General features: G+C 35.8%; 4 protein-coding genes and 1 non-coding gene across 13 annotated transcripts; 3 read left to right on the top strand and 2 right to left on the bottom strand.

The window, feature by feature from the left end:
* Positions 1-406: 406 nt before the first annotated feature.
* On the top strand, positions 407-4,379 carry AT5G53500 (Transducin/WD40 repeat-like superfamily protein). 2 transcript variants are annotated; one of them, NM_001345060.1, is made up of 6 exons: positions 407-787; positions 1,187-2,315; positions 2,419-2,509; positions 2,608-2,897; positions 2,992-3,085; positions 3,184-4,379. In NM_001345060.1, the coding sequence occupies exons 2-6, from the start codon at positions 1,296-1,298 to the stop codon at positions 3,651-3,653; spliced, it is 1,965 nt and encodes a 654-aa protein (NP_001330833.1). In that variant the 5' UTR covers positions 407-787; positions 1,187-1,295; the 3' UTR covers positions 3,654-4,379. The 2 variants fall into 2 exon arrangements, with proteins under 2 accessions (NP_001330833.1, NP_200162.1); NM_124730.5 differs by having other exon boundaries at positions 1,175-2,315.
* Positions 4,380-5,118: 739 nt separating this feature from the next.
* AT5G53490 (Tetratricopeptide repeat (TPR)-like superfamily protein) lies at positions 5,119-6,585 on the top strand. 4 transcript variants are annotated; one of them, NM_001345059.1, is made up of 4 exons: positions 5,119-5,304; positions 5,536-5,669; positions 5,771-6,017; positions 6,109-6,585. In NM_001345059.1, the coding sequence occupies exons 1-4, from the start codon at positions 5,130-5,132 to the stop codon at positions 6,330-6,332; spliced, it is 780 nt and encodes a 259-aa protein (NP_001330392.1). In that variant the 5' UTR covers positions 5,119-5,129; the 3' UTR covers positions 6,333-6,585. The 4 variants fall into 4 exon arrangements, with proteins under 4 accessions (NP_001330392.1, NP_851183.1, NP_200161.2 ...); NM_180852.3 differs by having other exon boundaries at positions 5,138-5,304; positions 6,109-6,573; NM_124729.4 differs by having other exon boundaries at positions 5,178-5,304; positions 5,539-5,669; positions 6,109-6,513.
* Positions 6,586-6,635: 50 nt separating this feature from the next.
* AT5G53487 lies at positions 6,636-6,706 on the top strand. Its single transcript has one exon. It is a non-coding gene; the product is annotated as a tRNA-Gly (tRNA).
* Positions 6,707-6,981: 275 nt separating this feature from the next.
* AT5G53486 (uncharacterized protein) lies at positions 6,982-8,153 on the bottom strand (the record flags this gene model as incomplete). Of its 5 annotated transcripts, NM_001125957.2 has the most annotated exons (4): positions 6,983-7,416; positions 7,527-7,591; positions 7,807-7,863; positions 7,932-8,121. In NM_001125957.2, the coding sequence occupies 4 exons, from the start codon at positions 7,996-7,998 to the stop codon at positions 7,291-7,293; spliced, it is 315 nt and encodes a 104-aa protein (NP_001119429.1). In that variant the 3' UTR covers positions 6,983-7,290. The 5 variants fall into 5 exon arrangements, with proteins under 5 accessions (NP_001078751.1, NP_001331865.1, NP_001119429.1 ...); NM_001085282.2 differs by lacking the exon at positions 7,807-7,863 and having other exon boundaries at positions 6,982-7,416; positions 7,932-8,153; NM_001345058.1 differs by having other exon boundaries at positions 6,982-7,416; positions 7,807-8,121.
* A 3,788-nt stretch (positions 8,154-11,941) lies between these two features.
* Positions 11,942-16,575, bottom strand: AT5G53480 (ARM repeat superfamily protein). Its single transcript, NM_124727.3, has 3 exons — positions 16,338-16,575; positions 13,391-15,812; positions 11,942-13,309 (listed from the first exon to the last, which is right to left on the bottom strand). Exons 2-3 carry the CDS (start codon positions 15,802-15,804, stop codon positions 13,111-13,113), a joined length of 2,613 nt encoding a protein of 870 aa, NP_200160.1. The 5' UTR covers positions 15,805-15,812; positions 16,338-16,575; the 3' UTR covers positions 11,942-13,110.
* Between the last annotated feature and the right edge of the window lie 213 nt (positions 16,576-16,788).

The raw sequence follows: 16,788 nt of genomic DNA, 5'->3' as shown, positions 1-16,788 counted from the left end.
TTAGAATCTGATCAAACGCAAAGCGAATAGGGAACATGCCGCGTAGTCATCATGCAAATATGTGGGCTCCAACAAAGCATGTACCACAAAATATTTTCTTCAAAATATCAAAAAGAAACTCTACGCATAAACGATTAATAATTCTTGACCCTTAAAACTATAATGTAACGAAAATGAATAAAACTCTAAAATAATATCATTATATTTCATAAAAAATAAAATTTAAATAACTTAAAAAAATGTTTCAATAGAATCACATATAAATGTATTAATTCTCCTAATCATATACAGAGGGAATGATTTATTACTGATTAGTAGTAGTATTACAGAGAGCACGAGGAGATAAAAAAAAAGATCTAAAATTGATAACAAATGATTATAATTAATTACTACGAAATATTTGGTCGTGTGATTAATAGATTTAATTACCGAATAATCTGAAGAGAAGAAAACAAAATTGAAATAAAGACAGAGAGGTTAAATAAGGCAAAGCAAACGGTCACACACAAAGATTCGTCTCCAAAAACTCTCTATTCCCTCCGGACAATCCCATCTTCTTCTTCTTCCTTATTGTCTCTTTCTTCACAGATTTCAATAAAAATCCTTTGATCCTTCTTCTCTTCTCTTTTCCCTTTCAATAATAAAAGTTTCTCTCTTTTTACTTTTTTACAATTCTCTCTGGTTTTGGTTTGTGTGTGTTTCTTTAGACTCTCTACCACTGTTGCTACTTCTTTGGGATGTGTTTGTTCCAATTTCGAAGAAACCTCGTGAAGACGAACCAACCCATGTACGCAATTTTTAATCTTTGTTACCAAAAAATTTGAATTGGTGATGCTCGTGCTCACGCATTTTTGTTGCGGATTTTTTGTTGCTTAGGATCTAAAAATGAGATCTTTCACTTTGTTGTGCTGATTTCAGCTTCTCTGTGTGCTAAATAAACCATTTTTTCTTCTCTTTTGATGGGTTTTTGGTTTCGTTGCTTACACATTTATCGACCCACATAAGTTGTTTGTGTAAATGTCTCAGAGAGACTAGATTCAATGGGTTTTAGGATTGAGATTGATGTTAAACTCTTTTTATTTCTTTTTTTAAACTGATTTTTTTATCTCGAACTCTGTGATTGCTTAATTTGTAAACTTCTTTAAAATATTATTGTCTAAAGTATTATATATAGTTTGCCTTGTAGGTTGCTTGTTTGGAAGCAAAACTGGCAGTTGGGGAAATTCCTCTTTTGAGAGAAAAGCATTCTTCTTCTTTAAGCTCTGTTTCATGGATTGACAATAGCTCAAGGAATAATGGATTACTTATCTCAAGAGGAAGATTTGCAGTTTTTCGATGCTAACGAAGAGATGATGGCATTGAATCCAAGTGGTTTTGGATTTGATGTATGGAATGATTCACCTGGAAGTGTTGTGGAGCGGCGGAGGAAGTTCTTGGAGTGGATGGGAGTTGAAGAAGAAGGGCGTGTTGAGACGAAGGATTCGGTTTCTGGAAGTAGTGTGGAGTCTTGTTTTGATGGAGGTGAAGAGAATTCTGTTGAAGCTGAGGAGAGATCTGGAGAGTGCAGCAGTTCTTCTAGTGAGGTTTCATTGTCTGGTTCAAGCGTTGAAGTTTCCGAGGAATTGTCTTTGAGAGTAGACAGAAATGTGGGTGGATGTGATGTGACGAGAAGACAAAGCTCTTCAATGGCGTCATGTTCTAGTTCCAGATATTGCCAAGTGAAGGAAACCGAGAAGCAGAGGAATATCGCAGGGCTAGTCACGAGTTTTAAGAAGGGATGGTTATCGAGGCTTCGGTCTATGGGATGTACCGCGGATACAAATATCGAATCTGGTGGTAGAATGAGAGCTTCTTCTGGTTATGGTGATGTGATTTCAAGAGTTAAGGTTAAGCATTGTAAGAAGCAGGCAAAGGAGCTTTCAGCTCTTTATCAGAGTCAAGACATTAAAGCTCATGATGGTGCCATCTTGGCGATGAAATTTAGCAACGATGGGAAGTTTCTTGCAAGCTCTGGTGAAGATGGGATTGTGAGGGTGTGGAAAGTCGTTGAGGATAAGAAATCTAGACTACGAAGGGATTGCCTTAACGAGATAGATCCTTCGTGTATGTACTTTGAGGTAAATGATCTTTCTCAGTTGAAACCAGTTTTGGTAAATGAGGAGAAACCAAAGAAGACTACAGAAAGTTTCAGGAAAACATCTGATTCAGCCTGTGTTGTCTTCCCTCCTAAAGTTTTTCGGATTATGGAAAAACCATTATATGAATTCCGTGGGCACACGGGTGAAGTCTTGGACATCTCATGGTCAAAAGATAATGTAAGCCTCCAAAATCTTTTGCATTTTCTTATATTAACTTGCAACCATTGCTTTAACGGAAGCGAAAAACTGAGGCATTTTGTTATGTAATTTCTTGGTGTAGTATTTGCTTTCGGCGTCAATGGATAAAACTGTCCGCCTTTGGAAAGTTGGTAGCAATGATTGTCTTGGAGTTTTCGCTCACAATAGTTATGGTATGCTTCTTCTTCTTTTTGGTTTCTAGATCTCTTTTTCTTTTTCAGTTACTACATTGATCTTACATTACCTGTTGCCTGCAACTTTCTTTTTGCAGTAACCTCTGTTCAGTTCAACCCGGTAAATGAGAATTATTTCATGAGTGGTTCAATTGATGGAAAGGTTCGAATTTGGAACATTTCCGGTTGCAGCGTTGTTGATTGGGCAGATCTCAAAGACATTATATCGGCAGTGTGTTATCGTCCGGATGGACAAGGTGGAATCATCGGTTCTCTGAACGGGAGTTGCAGATTCTTTAACATGTCTGGAGAATTTTTAGAACTGGACTCTCAGATACATTTGCATAACAAAAAGAAGTCTTCAAATAAACGCATAACTGGTTTTCAGGTAATGTCTCCTATGTCTTTCCCTTTCTCTAGATACTTCGTTTACTTCTCTTGAAATTTGTGAGATGTTAACAAATCGTACTTGCTTTTTCCAGTTCTTACCACAAGAACCGACTAAAGTCCTGGTTGTTTCCGCGGATTCCAAAGTCAGAATTCTCCAAGGCAACAATGTCGTCAGAAAATACAAAGGTATGTTTCTTTTTATGTCTCCTTCAACTTTCATTTTCTTTTGCATAGCTCTATTATTGATTCTAAACTAATCCCATCTCTGTTTTTTCAATCTTTAGGCGTTTGCAAGACGAGAAGCCTCACATCAGCATCTCTCACATCTGATGGAAAACACATTGTTTCAGCTTGTGAGGACTCCAATGTATATATATGGAGCAATGATGAGGAATCAGAAACCAAAAAGATTCGATCTTTTGAACGTTTCTCCGCCAATGCATCAGTTGCAGCAACATGGTGTGGATTCTCAGATCACAACACAACTCTCCCGTTTTCTTCTCCATCATGCTTATCTCACAACGAAGGATTTGTCCCCGGATCAATATCCAAAGGGAGTGCGACATGGCCAGAGGAAAACCTACCCGCAAATCCTCTGTCCACATCCGCGATGAATGCATCTCATTACAAGTTTCTCAAGTCCTCTTACCAGAGAGCATCCAGCTCTCTATCTTGGGGTATGGTCATAGTCACAGGTGGTTGGGATGGACAGATAAGAACATTTCAGAACTACGGGTTGCCTGTGACTACTTGAAAAAACCTGTTTCGTTTTCCCAACTTTGGAAAACAAATCAGATGCCATTGTTCCTATCTTGATAGGCACAAGCACATGGTTCTAGCAGATCATGAAGCAATGGTGGGTCCAAAACCAGATCCACTCTAAGATCTCTGGAGATACATCAATTAGTCAAAAAGTGATACAATTCTGTTACTTCTCCTCAAGATTTATCATCATCTTGTAGAAAAATCTTTGAAGAAGTGGTCAGTGGGAGAGGTTTCAATCGGTTGATGTAGACGCAGGAGATGATAAGGAACAGATGTTTCTGTTTTTGGCAATTAGTGGCGGTTGGAGATGGTTTTTAGACAGTACGGATTTGTCTGAAAATTGACAGGCGATTATTGTAGGGTCCAAAACCAAGAGAGGCAAAGTAGTGATCATGTAAAGGAGTGGTTGAAGGAGAAAGATGTTGACGTTACTTCCACAAGAAAGATCTTCCAATGCCTTCTCCTAAGATCCTTTTTTCAATTTAGGATTTTGTATTGATAAATTTCTAACGTAGTGATTATTGATTCGTTGATTATGTGTAATTTGAGTCTCTAACGTGTAGATGAGTTTGTTATATAGCTTTGTTCTAGATTTGATTTCCACTTATTATAAGAGACAAATCAATAGATTGTAAGAGCTCTCCACCTCAAAGAGAGGCTCCGGAGATTTGTAGCTGTAAATTTTGTACAGAGTAAAACTTGTTTTCTTCCAAGTACATACAGTTAAAAAAAACTAGAGTTTGTGGTGTAACATGAATTACAAGAATTGTTGAAACTTGTCTTGGCGATTTACCCACTCTTTGACTAAGCAGTAAAAGAAATCGCAAATATATGAGAACACATAGTAAATGATGATCAATGAATCTGAAAATTTTCTGATTGACCAAATCGAGATAAGGTAAGAGTTTGTGGTTGAATGTTAGGAAATTGTTGTGTCAAACAAATTAGTGTGTGCAATCATGAATGATGGTTTTGTGCTCTAGGGTTTTAACTTTTAATTGACCTAGAAGGATCCGATAGACTATGGAAACAAAAATCTTACTAATAATATTCCGAGTGTATCTTATAAGATAACCTTACATTTGTAGAAGATGTTCTCATACTAATCAATTTTTTTAATATCTTTTATTAGCTTACACAAAATAAATATAATCATTTATTATTTAAAATCGTTTTTAATGTAATAAATACAAATATAAATTTTATTTTAACATAAATAAAAATATATAAAATAAAATATTTACTATTAAGCTATTAATTACGTATTTAGCATGGTAAATCATATATTTTGCGTGGGTTAGAAGTCATCAATAATATACTGTAGATGTTTAACCGATGGGCTGCACTACTTGATATTATATCCAAAACCGATGAAAGATTTACAAATGGACCAAATAGTAATCAGGCCCAATGGGCTAAATCGTATATAGTCTGATATTATGATCTGTCATGCCACGTCATAGGCATGATCCATAACGAATTGATAAAACTCTATGGTTGTCCAAGTTCGAACAAAAATCTGAAACACACTTCCATGGCTTCGCTTCCTGTTCAATTCACGAGGAATCAAATCTCTTCACCGTTTTTCTCTGTAAACCTCCGCCGTGAGCCTAGATCTTTAGTAACAGTACACTGCTCCGGTAAATGTCATCTTTTTTCTCTCTGCTTTAATTGGTTTTTCAAGATCTCTCTGCTACTTCTTCTTGGTTGTACGGTTCTTCGAAATTTCTAAGTATTTTCAAGAATCTTTAGCTTTACCTTCAATGAATTCATCTTTATAGATGGGTTTATGAATATTGTTATGTCAAAATCTTGCTTTTAAAGTGAAGCTAAAGTAGTGTATGTGATCTTGATTTGCATTATGTTCTCAGCAGGAGAAAACAGAGAAAATGGTGAAGGTGTAAAGAAGAGTCTCTTTCCTCTTAAGGAGCTTGGATCTATCGCTTGCGCAGCTCTCTGTGCTTGCACTCTTACAATAGCTTCTCCTGTTATTGCTGCTAACCAGGTCTGTCACATTATATGGCCCTTTCTCTTTTCTATGTTTGTGTCTGAAGATGGCTATGTTTTAGAATTTAAAGAAATGGATAAATGGATTGTTTTTTTCAGAGACTTCCTCCGTTATCAACAGAACCAGACCGGTGTGAAAAAGCATTTGTTGGTAACACGATAGGTCAAGCAAATGGTGTCTATGACAAACCACTGGATCTTAGGTTCTGTGATTACACAAATGATCAAACTAATCTCAAAGGCAAGACTCTCTCTGCAGCCTTGATGGTTGGGGCTAAGTTTGATGGTGCAGATATGACTGAAGTTGTTATGTCAAAAGCTTATGCTGTAGAAGCAAGCTTTAAAGGTATATAGACTTAAATCTTGAAATTTGAAAGCATATGGTAAAATTATGGACCAAAATGTTAATTAATGTTTTAGTGTGAATTCTTTTCTAGGGGTGAATTTCACTAATGCTGTTATCGATCGGGTGAATTTCGGGAAATCGAATCTGAAAGGTGCGGTGTTTAGGAACACGGTATTATCCGGTTCGACATTTGAGGAGGCAAATTTGGAGGATGTGGTCTTTGAGGACACTATCATTGGTTACATAGACCTTCAGAAAATATGTAGGAATGAGTCCATAAACGAAGAAGGAAGACTTGTGTTGGGATGCCGATAGAGAAGAGAGAAGGTTTTGATTTGAATGTATTATATATGTAAGATTTAAGATTTGTTGACACAAAGATGTATGAAACTAAGTAAAGGTTGAAGGATAGGAGTCAAGAGAGTTATGAGAGGTTGTATAATCGATTCTTGTAAATTCTGTAACCAAACAAAAGGCGTTTTCTCTGTTTCTCTTCAATAATTTACATAGACATATTTAAGTGTTAGTATGTGAATTTTATGTATGCTTGTGAAATATGTATAACCATAGTAACTAGTCTTCGCTATAAATATGTAAGAGAAGAGACAATGAATAAAAGCGCATCTGGTGTAGTGGTATCATAGTACCCTCCCACGGTACTGACCAGGGTTCGATTCCCTGGATGCGCAACTGTTTTAATTTTATATTTGTTTTTTCATTTTAGTTTTATATTTTCTTTTTTTAAATCAACCATTGCAATCTTGTTTCATTTGTACTATGTTATTGTAATAGCGACATATAAGGTTTTAGCTATGATAAGCATAAAATCTGTCTTCATTTCTTTTTCGTTTAGTGATCATGCTGATAAAGAGTTTTTTACTATGTGTTTGACTGCATAAGATTGAAATCATCAACTAATGTGAAATATTGTAGAAGACGCATTTATAATAATACTATACAGAACTAAAAATAACCATAACACTTTATTTATTTTCTGATATAACGATTACACAGGATATAATGGCTATATTATATATGTCAATGAAATAAGATGATAATAAATAAGGATTTATTATGTCTTGTTATTAGACACTAATCCTTTCACTAGCGGGTTTCCGAAGGGTATTTTACACTGAGCTCATCCTCAAACAAAAAGAGTCAGAATGGAGGATACATCACATACATATTCATATATGATATATAGATATTAGTGCATGTGCTTATATATATGCTACTATATATATAATGACAGAGATAGTTCTGTGTTGATGATTCAACCCTTGCCTCCGGGCCTTCTCCTTGGGTCGTGTTTAGGGTTGGGTCCTGCGTCGTCGTAGTCCGCTGTCGAGTGGAACATCAACTTCCTATGACCCATCTTCTTCACACCCACCTCCTCACTCTTTTTAATTATAAACACATAAATTCTTGTCAATATTTGGACATTAACAACATTTCTAATGTTGATAAGAACATATATAAACGTAAAGCATCTACATGTATGATGTATACCTTGTAAAGCATGGAACTCTCATGCATCTTCGCACCGTCGAGCTGGATAGAGCCTTCCACTATGGCTAAAAGAAAACACTCTGTTAGCGGAATATACATTGTTCTTTAAGTGACTTATTTATTTCAACCCATACTAGTTAGTTAGATGTGTTTTAATTTTGGAGAAAGAATGGAAAAAGTGTTCACCAATATAATAGTAATTAATAATCAATGGTATTAAGGTAGTTTAAGGCACTAGATTCAACAACGAAGAAAAGACTAATGTTCAACAAGATAATACCAAAAGCTGATCTCGGACTAAGATGGATGTGTTGGGACGCAAGGTTGATAGTCATCCCTTAAAACAAAGTTAAAAGACTATAAATTGAAAAGGATGGAATATATGAATATCAATTATATGTTTACCTAATGATGAAGAGCATATAATGAGAATGAGGAAGAGTAGAGATAGGGGTTCAATCCTAAGAGGCATATTATATGGTTTTTGATGATTACTCTTTGTTCGTTTAGGGGAGAGAATGCAACTAATCAATGGAAAATGAGGACAAAATGGATTTTCATATGAGAAGATGGGGAAGGTTAGTTCCCATTTTATAAACGGTCAAGTTAATGTGGTGGAAACTGTTATGGTCCATGTATAATATTAGTCGTAATGGTGATGATGATGACTATGACAATGATGATGACCATGACTAAGATGGTTGGTTCTGTTTATGACAATGAAAATATGTAAAGCTCTTATCAATATAACTTTTTAAAATAAGAATATCACGTAGATATCGATTTTTTTTATATATCACAAAACAATTATCAAAAAAAGGTGAAAACAGTGGTGAGACTACTAACATCAAAATGGTGATGATAGTAGCAAGAACAAAAATGAGAAGAATAAGAAGTTATTGGGTTAACGCAATGAACCTACAGGCCACAAACCCTAGAAAAGGTTGAAAAAGTCAACTTAACTGTTGATTGTGTTACATCTCCCAAAAAGGAACACTTAACGCTTACCTCTATTTATGCTTGTGGACAAAAATCGTATATTAGCTAGTAACCTCACTTTTTTTCTTAACACACTTTTCCTTATAGCATGACATTGTTCAAATTTCAAATTCTGTATATCGTTTTTATCTTATGATTATGTTAATTAGACCGTACTAGATATACTATAGACAAAAGTCACAAAACTTTAACTACCAAACAAAAAGTTGACGTTTCTTTTAATTAGCCTTTTTTTCTTCTGGCAATCAATTTTTGATGATAGATAAATAGTTTATCTATATTGTTAATTTGCCAGATAGGAAAATGTAATTAGGAATAACAAGTTAAATCTGAGTATAGATTACTAACTGTAAATGTTTGTGAACCAAGTGAAGTGGGAACCATCAAATACTTGAATTAGAGTAAGTTGTGCCCTAAGCCATCCGAAAGGTTATATATGTGGATCAAATCATAATGAAAAAAGGTTTGTTTGATGCAAGAAAAGTGACCTAATTCATTAACTTGAGTGGAAGTTCATCTCTTGACCATATAAATTTTCATTATATCCTTTGAGTTTCATTAAAAAAAGAAAACATTTTTTTTTTATTTTACAATTTTAATCGGTTTGATCTCAAAACACTCTCTATTATACTAGTTCTTATTTCTAAGTGATGTTTCATTTTAGATGATTTTAGTCAAAACCAATATATTTTCTTAAAGGAAAAGTTTCATTCTGGTTACATGATCGATTTTAATCTAAGTTTTAACTTTTAAGCCCATTGTTTTCACCACTTTTTCCCATACAGCTGTAATGTATCATAGGTTCGATGAGTGCAGCACCACGTGTGATCTTAAGTCTACTTATTGACGCAAAATTTTATTGGAAATTGAATTCTGCTAAGATAATTGGGTCCATTATCAAAAGTAAAGATGGAATCATACCAAACTCGTACGTAATTATTGTAAGTTTTCAATGCTGTTAATGAATCAAAACGAAAGCGAAGATTTGTATCAAGGGTACACACTTTTCAAACAAAGACCCTACAAATACCCAAACTTGAACACACTTATTAATCCAATGATTATTTTCAAAACCTTTTAATCCAATTTCTGTTTGAAATTTTGGTTGTTATATTTAAATACACCATGTACAGTTGACATATTAGAACAAAGATCAGTACTAGTAAATTAAAGTTTAAATGTGGAATCAAAACATTTTCCTTGCGGTCAATGTAAATTTTACAGGGATCAAAATAGATAGACTAAGTTCAGTAAACTTCGATCACATAAACCAACATGGTAGGCAACTCCTAGACAGGGGAATAACGTAAGTAATTAGGAAGTCAAAAGATGGTTAGGGCAGATTTTAAAATCCGTGGTACCAAACACTAAATAATTTGATACAAATAAAGAGAAATAGTGGAACTAATCCTTCCATTTCGGCCTTCACAACTTTATAAGAAGTCAACTAGGATTGAGACAGACATAGCGAGTGGCCTGCAAAATGTATCAGAGAAGTGCATCTTTTTAAGTGACCCATTATTATAGTGAGAGACCACTATCCCCCAAAATCTTATTTTACAATTAATAAACATCGTTCCTCATAACATTATGTGTTTTGACCTAAAATCCATAATTCTACTAAATCCCAAAAACTAAAGAACTTTTACCCCCAAAAAGTCACCATATGAATGGTTATACTTATATATATGTGTGTGTGTATTGCACCATAACCCATATATTTTAGATTAGAAGACTTTATAAATCCCCTCTATAGATCCTTTCATATAAAAAAATGGTTTCGCACTTCAACTTTCTTAACTGGTTAATTATTTCCATCTTAAAATGTTTTCTCACAACCTCCAAGTAAATATCTGCAGTTTTCTATAAAAAATAAAATGAAACAGATTCTTTTTCAGCATCTGAATATGATAAAAACTAATATAGACTACACGTACATTAAACCAGCTAAACTGCTTAAGTAGAATCGTTGTACTATCTAAAACATTATTCACTTAACAGTTAACACATGTACGTGCAGCTCTTCTGTCCGAAGACTATGCATGACTTCACAAAAAAAAAAAAAAAAAAGGGAAAGTTCGTGAGTAGGGAAATAATCAATGTGTCGGCAATTATATGTTGCGTTTAAAAGGAGTGATGAATAAGAAACCAATGAGCCACTAAATTAGCAATGTTTTATTGGGCAACAACGTACGTGTCTTAAGTCTTAACTTCTGTTGTCCAATGTCAACTACACAGAAAGACGACGAAACGTACATCTATTAGTCTTTGACAAAAAAAAAACGTACGTCTATTAGTTAAAAAAAAAAGAGAACAAAAACACAATTTCAATACTAACATAGTTTACAACGCGAATAATAAATCACGAGACACCCACAACTAATAATTTCACTACTTTTCTTAAATATTTCCTTCGTTTTAAATTTTTAATATACAATTCATCTCATAAGTGTAGTTTTTTTTTCTGTAGAAGACGGGAGACTAAAAATTATAAGAAAAATTACAAACTTACTTGCCTTAGGCGCACATACCCAATAACATCATCGCTTAAGAGCGTATCAACATTAGAAGGAACAACATCAAAAAATGAAAGCCATCAGGCAATGAGAACGCATAGTTAGATCTATAAATGTAGTTTGAACCAAAGTTCTAGTTTTTATCCATTAAATTAGCTTATATATTAGGTTTTCGTTGTCCTACTAAACGAATTAATTTTCTTAAAAAACATCCGTTTTTTTTTTTTTTTCAGAGTTTTCTTTAATGGCGTTCATCTTCTAAGAAAGTATTTACTAATCATTATTATTTTTAAAAATGTATTGATCCGTAACCTTAAGGTAAAATGTGTTAGATAATAGCTATTGAAAGAAAAATTGGAGTTATTTTTTGTCGCAAGAAGTTCATGCTTTAATCAATAATTATGTTTCTTTTGACTAATAACTTGGATCGTAAGATTTTCTCCTTTTTTTGGCAGTTTCAGCTGACGACGCTCATATATCTTTCGGTGCTATTTCAGTATTGCATTTAAAGACTAAAGGTAAAGTTTAAAGTCGCAAAATAAAGTATTAACGCCGTAATGAAATTATTTGAATATGAAAAAAATCGTCGCGGACGACAAAAATGTTTTTTTTTTTTGTGTGTGTATCAGTGTATGTGATATATGTGGGTGTGCTTGGACAAGTCCTTTGACAATAAAAAAGGCCCACTTCGTATTACCACCATTCTTTTTCAACTCCCAATTTCAATTCAGAGTGGCGTGTCCTATTTCTCTTGGATGTTTAGCCATCATCTATCTTTTATGTGTTTTATTGTCCATTTGAGTGAGATTTAAATGGGTATGTCATCACAATGAAAAAAAAAAAAATACCAACAGAACCAACGTTTCTCTCGCCTAAATCATCAATTCGAAAAAGATATGTCGAATGAATTATGACATTATATATTTAGTTCAAGAGAAAAATTCTCGAGACGTCAGAAACATGGTTTGGGACTAATACATAGAACCGAGAGAAACTAATTTAAACCATAACTTGAATGGTCTAGAATGTTTCAAATACACATGAAAACATTTTTCAAAATATAGGTTCGGTATCAGTTGCATTTGGCGTTTGGAAAACCAAAAAAAAGCAACACATACAATCAAAATTGAGGTTTCCATAAACAGCGTGAATGTGAAATGTTCTTCGATCTCTTAACTTGACTCTTTGGAAGCAGAGTAAGGCAGGACGTTTTCTCCTATTAACATGTGCCCTTTCCCATATAGTTCGAGCCAAATCAAATAATGGATTCTAAACGATTGTAAACAGTTCCATAGTAAAATGAATAGATGTGGACCTCTTTAAGACCCTAAGACATGACACCATATAATAAAAATGTTCCTGTATGTGACATTTGAAACTTGATTGCAAACAAAACACAAGTATATATGCAAAACCCCCTAAACTGCATCATAGCAAAGAGAAGATAGACAGACATGTGAAACTTCTTTATATAAAAATAAAAATGTGAATAATGCTTTTAATCAAACATACAAACCCCCCCAAAAGACAAAATGATGATGCAAAGACTGCAACTAACCAAATAATAAAAGAAAACAAAAGAAAAAATCAAGGGATTGTCCTCTAATAATGCCCCCACTTGATAAAAACCTGAGACCTCTCCCTCCTCAAGGGGTTGAAGAACATATGAGAGAAAAGAAAAAACAAGAATGTATTATGAGATGTTCCATGAAACCTTTTTTTTTTTGGTATAACTTTGTCCCAAAACCCACCAGAAAACGACCATGACTCACTTCCTCCTCTTTCTACTCCCGGGGATTTAACCTTACCCGGGAAACTTTCACCCGTGACTCTTCCAGTTTCATTATTTACCCCAAAACTCATCATTCCCCACATCCACGACTCAACGATTCCCTGACTGACCCCAGTTATGCTGATGATGCAAATGAAACTGATGCTGATGATGCTGATGTGACTCGGATGTTGCAGCTCTACCCCTCCCCCCGACCGACTCAACCCACCCAGAGATGCATGCAGACTTTACTAAAAAGCAAAAGGAATTTTCTTTCTTATAGGCAAAAGAAGAGCCTTCAAACAGATATGGCACGGGTTATGGCATGCTTCGCCCATTCGGCTGCTTCTTTAATTGTGTGGTCTTCAGAAGACAAACATTCGTTTAAGAACTCTTTACTTGACACTGACTGTTGTATCAAACCACCCACATGACTCCCTAGTGTATCTGCTAAATCTCCTAAGACCCCAATCGCTGTCTTCATCACCACCTCGTCCCTGTCCCAAGGCAATTTTACCACAAAATTAAACAACTGCTATGACATAATAGAAATTCAGTTGGGTCGTAACCAAACTTACATGTCTTTCTCCATGTATATACTGTCCAAAAACTGGAGGATATGGGGTGCGAAAGGAATCAGGAGCTGGGTTTTGGCGGAGTTCTTGAAACCTTGAAATATGCCTGAATAAGCCTCAAGGATTCCGTTTCTCAATGAGTTTGTGTACTCCGTCATTTCATCATCAGCTCCAGCCGAGTGAGCAGATAACTCTGCGGCACTCTGAAGCATCGGCATTGAATACCTCCAGTACTTATCAAAATCCTCACCGATAGCAAGTGCTATGTCACCAAAACAGGAGAATATCGGTGGCTTCACTGATCGGTGCAATTGGTTGCTCGACAAATCTTTCAGAAGCTGTGTCATAATCCCATCGCAATAAGGTAAAATCTTGTCCTCCAATGCTCTGCAGACATCCCCAACAACACCAACAGTAACAGCACACACTTGGTATTCTTCAAAGTTTTGAAGACCCATCTCCAAGTACTTATAAAACTCAGGCATGTATTTGGCAAAATTGGGACCTGCTGCATAAGCAAGAGCACCAATGGCAAGCATGGCTTCCTCATGTGCAGTTGCACTTCTACAACCAAACACCCTCAGGAAAAGTCCCATCATTTGGTCTGCATACTCCATGAACTTAGACTTGGTTGGTTCAGATCCTAATTTCTGTATGATGACCTGCAAGCATCCACATAGAAGTCCCTGCAACTCGTTTTGTTTCTCCCTCTCATCCAATGAAAGCTTTTCCCCTTCCAAAGTATTGTGAAGCTCCATCATTATCACTGGTACTAATTGCAGAACCATGGTAGACGTTTCATCAGTTGAACACCTGACAACTTCATTCAATGCCTCATATGCTGCAGTCCGCAAGCGTGATTCAGTTGCATCCTCTCTGTGTGCAACAGCTAAAAGTGACTTAATAATTTCCTGGAAGAAGGGTGTTAACGGAGAACTGGGACCGATATCCTCATAGCCTTGAGCAAGGAAGTACAGAGCCCCACAAGCCTTCTCGGCAACATTAGGCGCATCATTCATGCTCTGGATGAGTACTGTGATTATCTGCTGGCAGTTTGCCTGATTAATAATAGGTGTCTCGATTGTTGAACCATGAAGGAACTCAAATATCCGACCAAGGGTCCATGCGGTTGTGTCTTTCACATGGTTGCTTGGGTCATTTGTTAGAGCATTGAGCATAAATGTTAACGCTGCGTTAACAATTGCCATCAACTTATCGGCAGAAGGGCCTTCCAAAATGGAACCAAAAGCATAAGTTGCAGCTTCTCGCTCTCTCCAATCAGGCTTTGATATTTTCTCTTCAATAAACGGCATGACATGTGGAACAATGTCATCTCCAACTGCCCTAGCAACCAAACCGAGGCATGTCCCACCTGCCATTGCAATATTCCAAGCCCCTTCATCCAAATCTTGATCTTCTTCTTGCTTCAGAAGAGTCTCCAGCAGTAGAGGCACAAGACCAGGGAGAGCCTGCTTAGTAAAATAAAAGCATGGAACATCAGAATCCCCAGCGAACTCACCACCATATTCTTCTAAGATGTCAATCTCTTCGTCACAAATAGAACTCCAGAACTCAATTGCCTGTAGAGCAACAGACTCGTCATCTTCTCTTACAGCCTTAGCTGTGATGTTGAATATATCTTGCATGTAATGCGCCAACTTCTCATAGTATGTGGAAGCGATAGATACCAAACACTCAAAAGCTGCCTGCCTAATTTTCACCTCAGGGGACAGGGTTGCTTCACACACAACTCTCATGATATAATCACGCTCCATGTCGTTGTTGAAATTTGCTTGGGCGAATCCGAGAGCCATGTATAAAGCACGGGTTGCAGCAAGTCTAACATCAGTATTACCTTCAGCAGCATTCATACCCTGAACAACAGCTGTGAGTATCTTATTTACATGCTCCTGTTCAACAACATCAGGTGACACTTCTTCACATAGGTATCCAAGAGTCTCCAAAGTGGCTTGCTTGACATGAGCAGGTAACTGGTGAATATTTGAGAGAAGAGACACTATGAGCTCAGGCCACTGCTTCTGTGGTAACTCAATACCTGCAACCTTAGCAATGACCTGAGATGCAGTCGAACGAACATCAGGCACAGGTGCCGACAGTGTCTTCAACAAGAAAGCTCTGATCTGCGACTTTGTTGACATGTCTAGAGCCAACCATCTCTGAACAAGCTCATACTTCCTGTGTTGTTCCTTAGCATCAAGAGCATTTTTAAGGACTAAACCAGCTAATTTCCTGCTATCTACTGGCTTCTCATCATTCGCAAGCTCTCCAGCAAGCGACAACAAGAAACCCGCAAGGTTTTGCTCCTGAAACTGCTTAAGACTTTCTTCCGCGTGCTTACGTACAGTTCCATCAATCGACTGAGCATTAATGAGCAACTGCGTAACCTCCATTGCCATAGGTTTATCTGCAACAGAAACAAACAGATTCAGCAAAACTGAAAATAAAGAAGAAGTAAGACAGAATCAGTAAATTAAGCCAACAACATGAAGAAACTCGTCAACGATCCAAAAAGCCATAAAGGTGAAAGACTACTAAATCACTATGAATCGAAAAAACCATGTAATAGCAATAAGAGATCAAAGCACGAGCCATTGACGCTTAAAAACACTGTCAGATTCAACTATAACAGCCAGAACAACAGATCCGAGCACGAAATCGAATATAAAACACGAAATCAAACTAGTTACTAAGATGACCAAATCAACAAGTTAATAGAACAAATGAATCTAACTAAAAAATCGAAAAGCAAATCTCAGATTACGAACGAGTTCAAATCATAAAACAGTGAACAAATCGAAACTAAAGTTGGAAATGGATGATTGAACGAATCGAGATCGAATCAGGAAAAAAAAAAAGCGAATTGGGAAGTGATGAATCTGAAGATGGATCTTAGGGAGAAAGTTGAATAGATGAAGTGAAGAAGGGTAACCTAGAATCTCGGCGGCGGCCGATCGGATAAAGCGGAAATCGGGGACTGGAGAGGACAAACCCTAGAAGCCCAGAAGGAAGAGAGAGAGAGAGAGAGAAGAAAAAAATCAGTTCCAGCGAAAAAGGGAAGAGAGAGAGAGAAGAGAAGAGAAGAATCGGATGTGAAGATGGACTTTAAATTTTATTATTAAACTTTTAACCAAATATTTATATAAACAAATAAAAAAACTGTTTTGAACACAAATTATGTAAATCTATTAATTTTGAAATTGTTTTCCAAACTTATATATATTTGTACTCAATTGTATATTTAGGTTTTGTTCAGTGTATCCTAATATTTTTATAAAAACTATATATAGGAAAATATCTTTTAAAATTACCCAATTAAAAAAAAGTTGTATAAATCTTCTAAATATGAAAATTTGTTTCCAATCATAATTGTTTGTTCAGTG

This window comes from Arabidopsis thaliana, chromosome 5 (genome assembly GCF_000001735.4).
Source record: "Arabidopsis thaliana chromosome 5, partial sequence".
NCBI classification, from domain to species: Eukaryota; Viridiplantae; Streptophyta; class Magnoliopsida; order Brassicales; family Brassicaceae; genus Arabidopsis; species Arabidopsis thaliana.
Note: the sequence above shows the minus strand (reverse complement) of the source record. Positions and strands in the feature narration are given on the sequence as shown.

Bases quoted from the DNA above. Each gene is read 5' to 3' on its own strand.
- AT5G53500 (NM_001345060.1), top strand. From the start codon at position 1,296: ATGGATTACTTATCTCAAGAGGAAGATTTGCAGTTTTTCGATGCTAAC. The intron at 2,316-2,418 runs GTAAGCCTCCAA...TTCTTGGTGTAG, and splicing joins TCTCATGGTCAAAAGATAAT to TATTTGCTTTCGGCGTCAAT. The intron at 2,898-2,991 runs GTAATGTCTCCT...TGCTTTTTCCAG, and splicing joins AACGCATAACTGGTTTTCAG to TTCTTACCACAAGAACCGAC.
- AT5G53490 (NM_001345059.1), top strand. From the start codon at position 5,130: ATGATCCATAACGAATTGATAAAACTCTATGGTTGTCCAAGTTCGAAC. The intron at 5,305-5,535 runs GTAAATGTCATC...TTATGTTCTCAG, and splicing joins AGTAACAGTACACTGCTCCG to CAGGAGAAAACAGAGAAAAT. The intron at 6,018-6,108 runs GTATATAGACTT...ATTCTTTTCTAG, and splicing joins TGTAGAAGCAAGCTTTAAAG to GGGTGAATTTCACTAATGCT.
- AT5G53480 (NM_124727.3), bottom strand. From the start codon at position 15,804: ATGGCAATGGAGGTTACGCAGTTGCTCATTAATGCTCAGTCGATTGAT. The intron at 13,310-13,390 runs GTAAGTTTGGTT...GCCTTGGGACAG, and splicing joins ATATACATGGAGAAAGACAT to GGACGAGGTGGTGATGAAGA.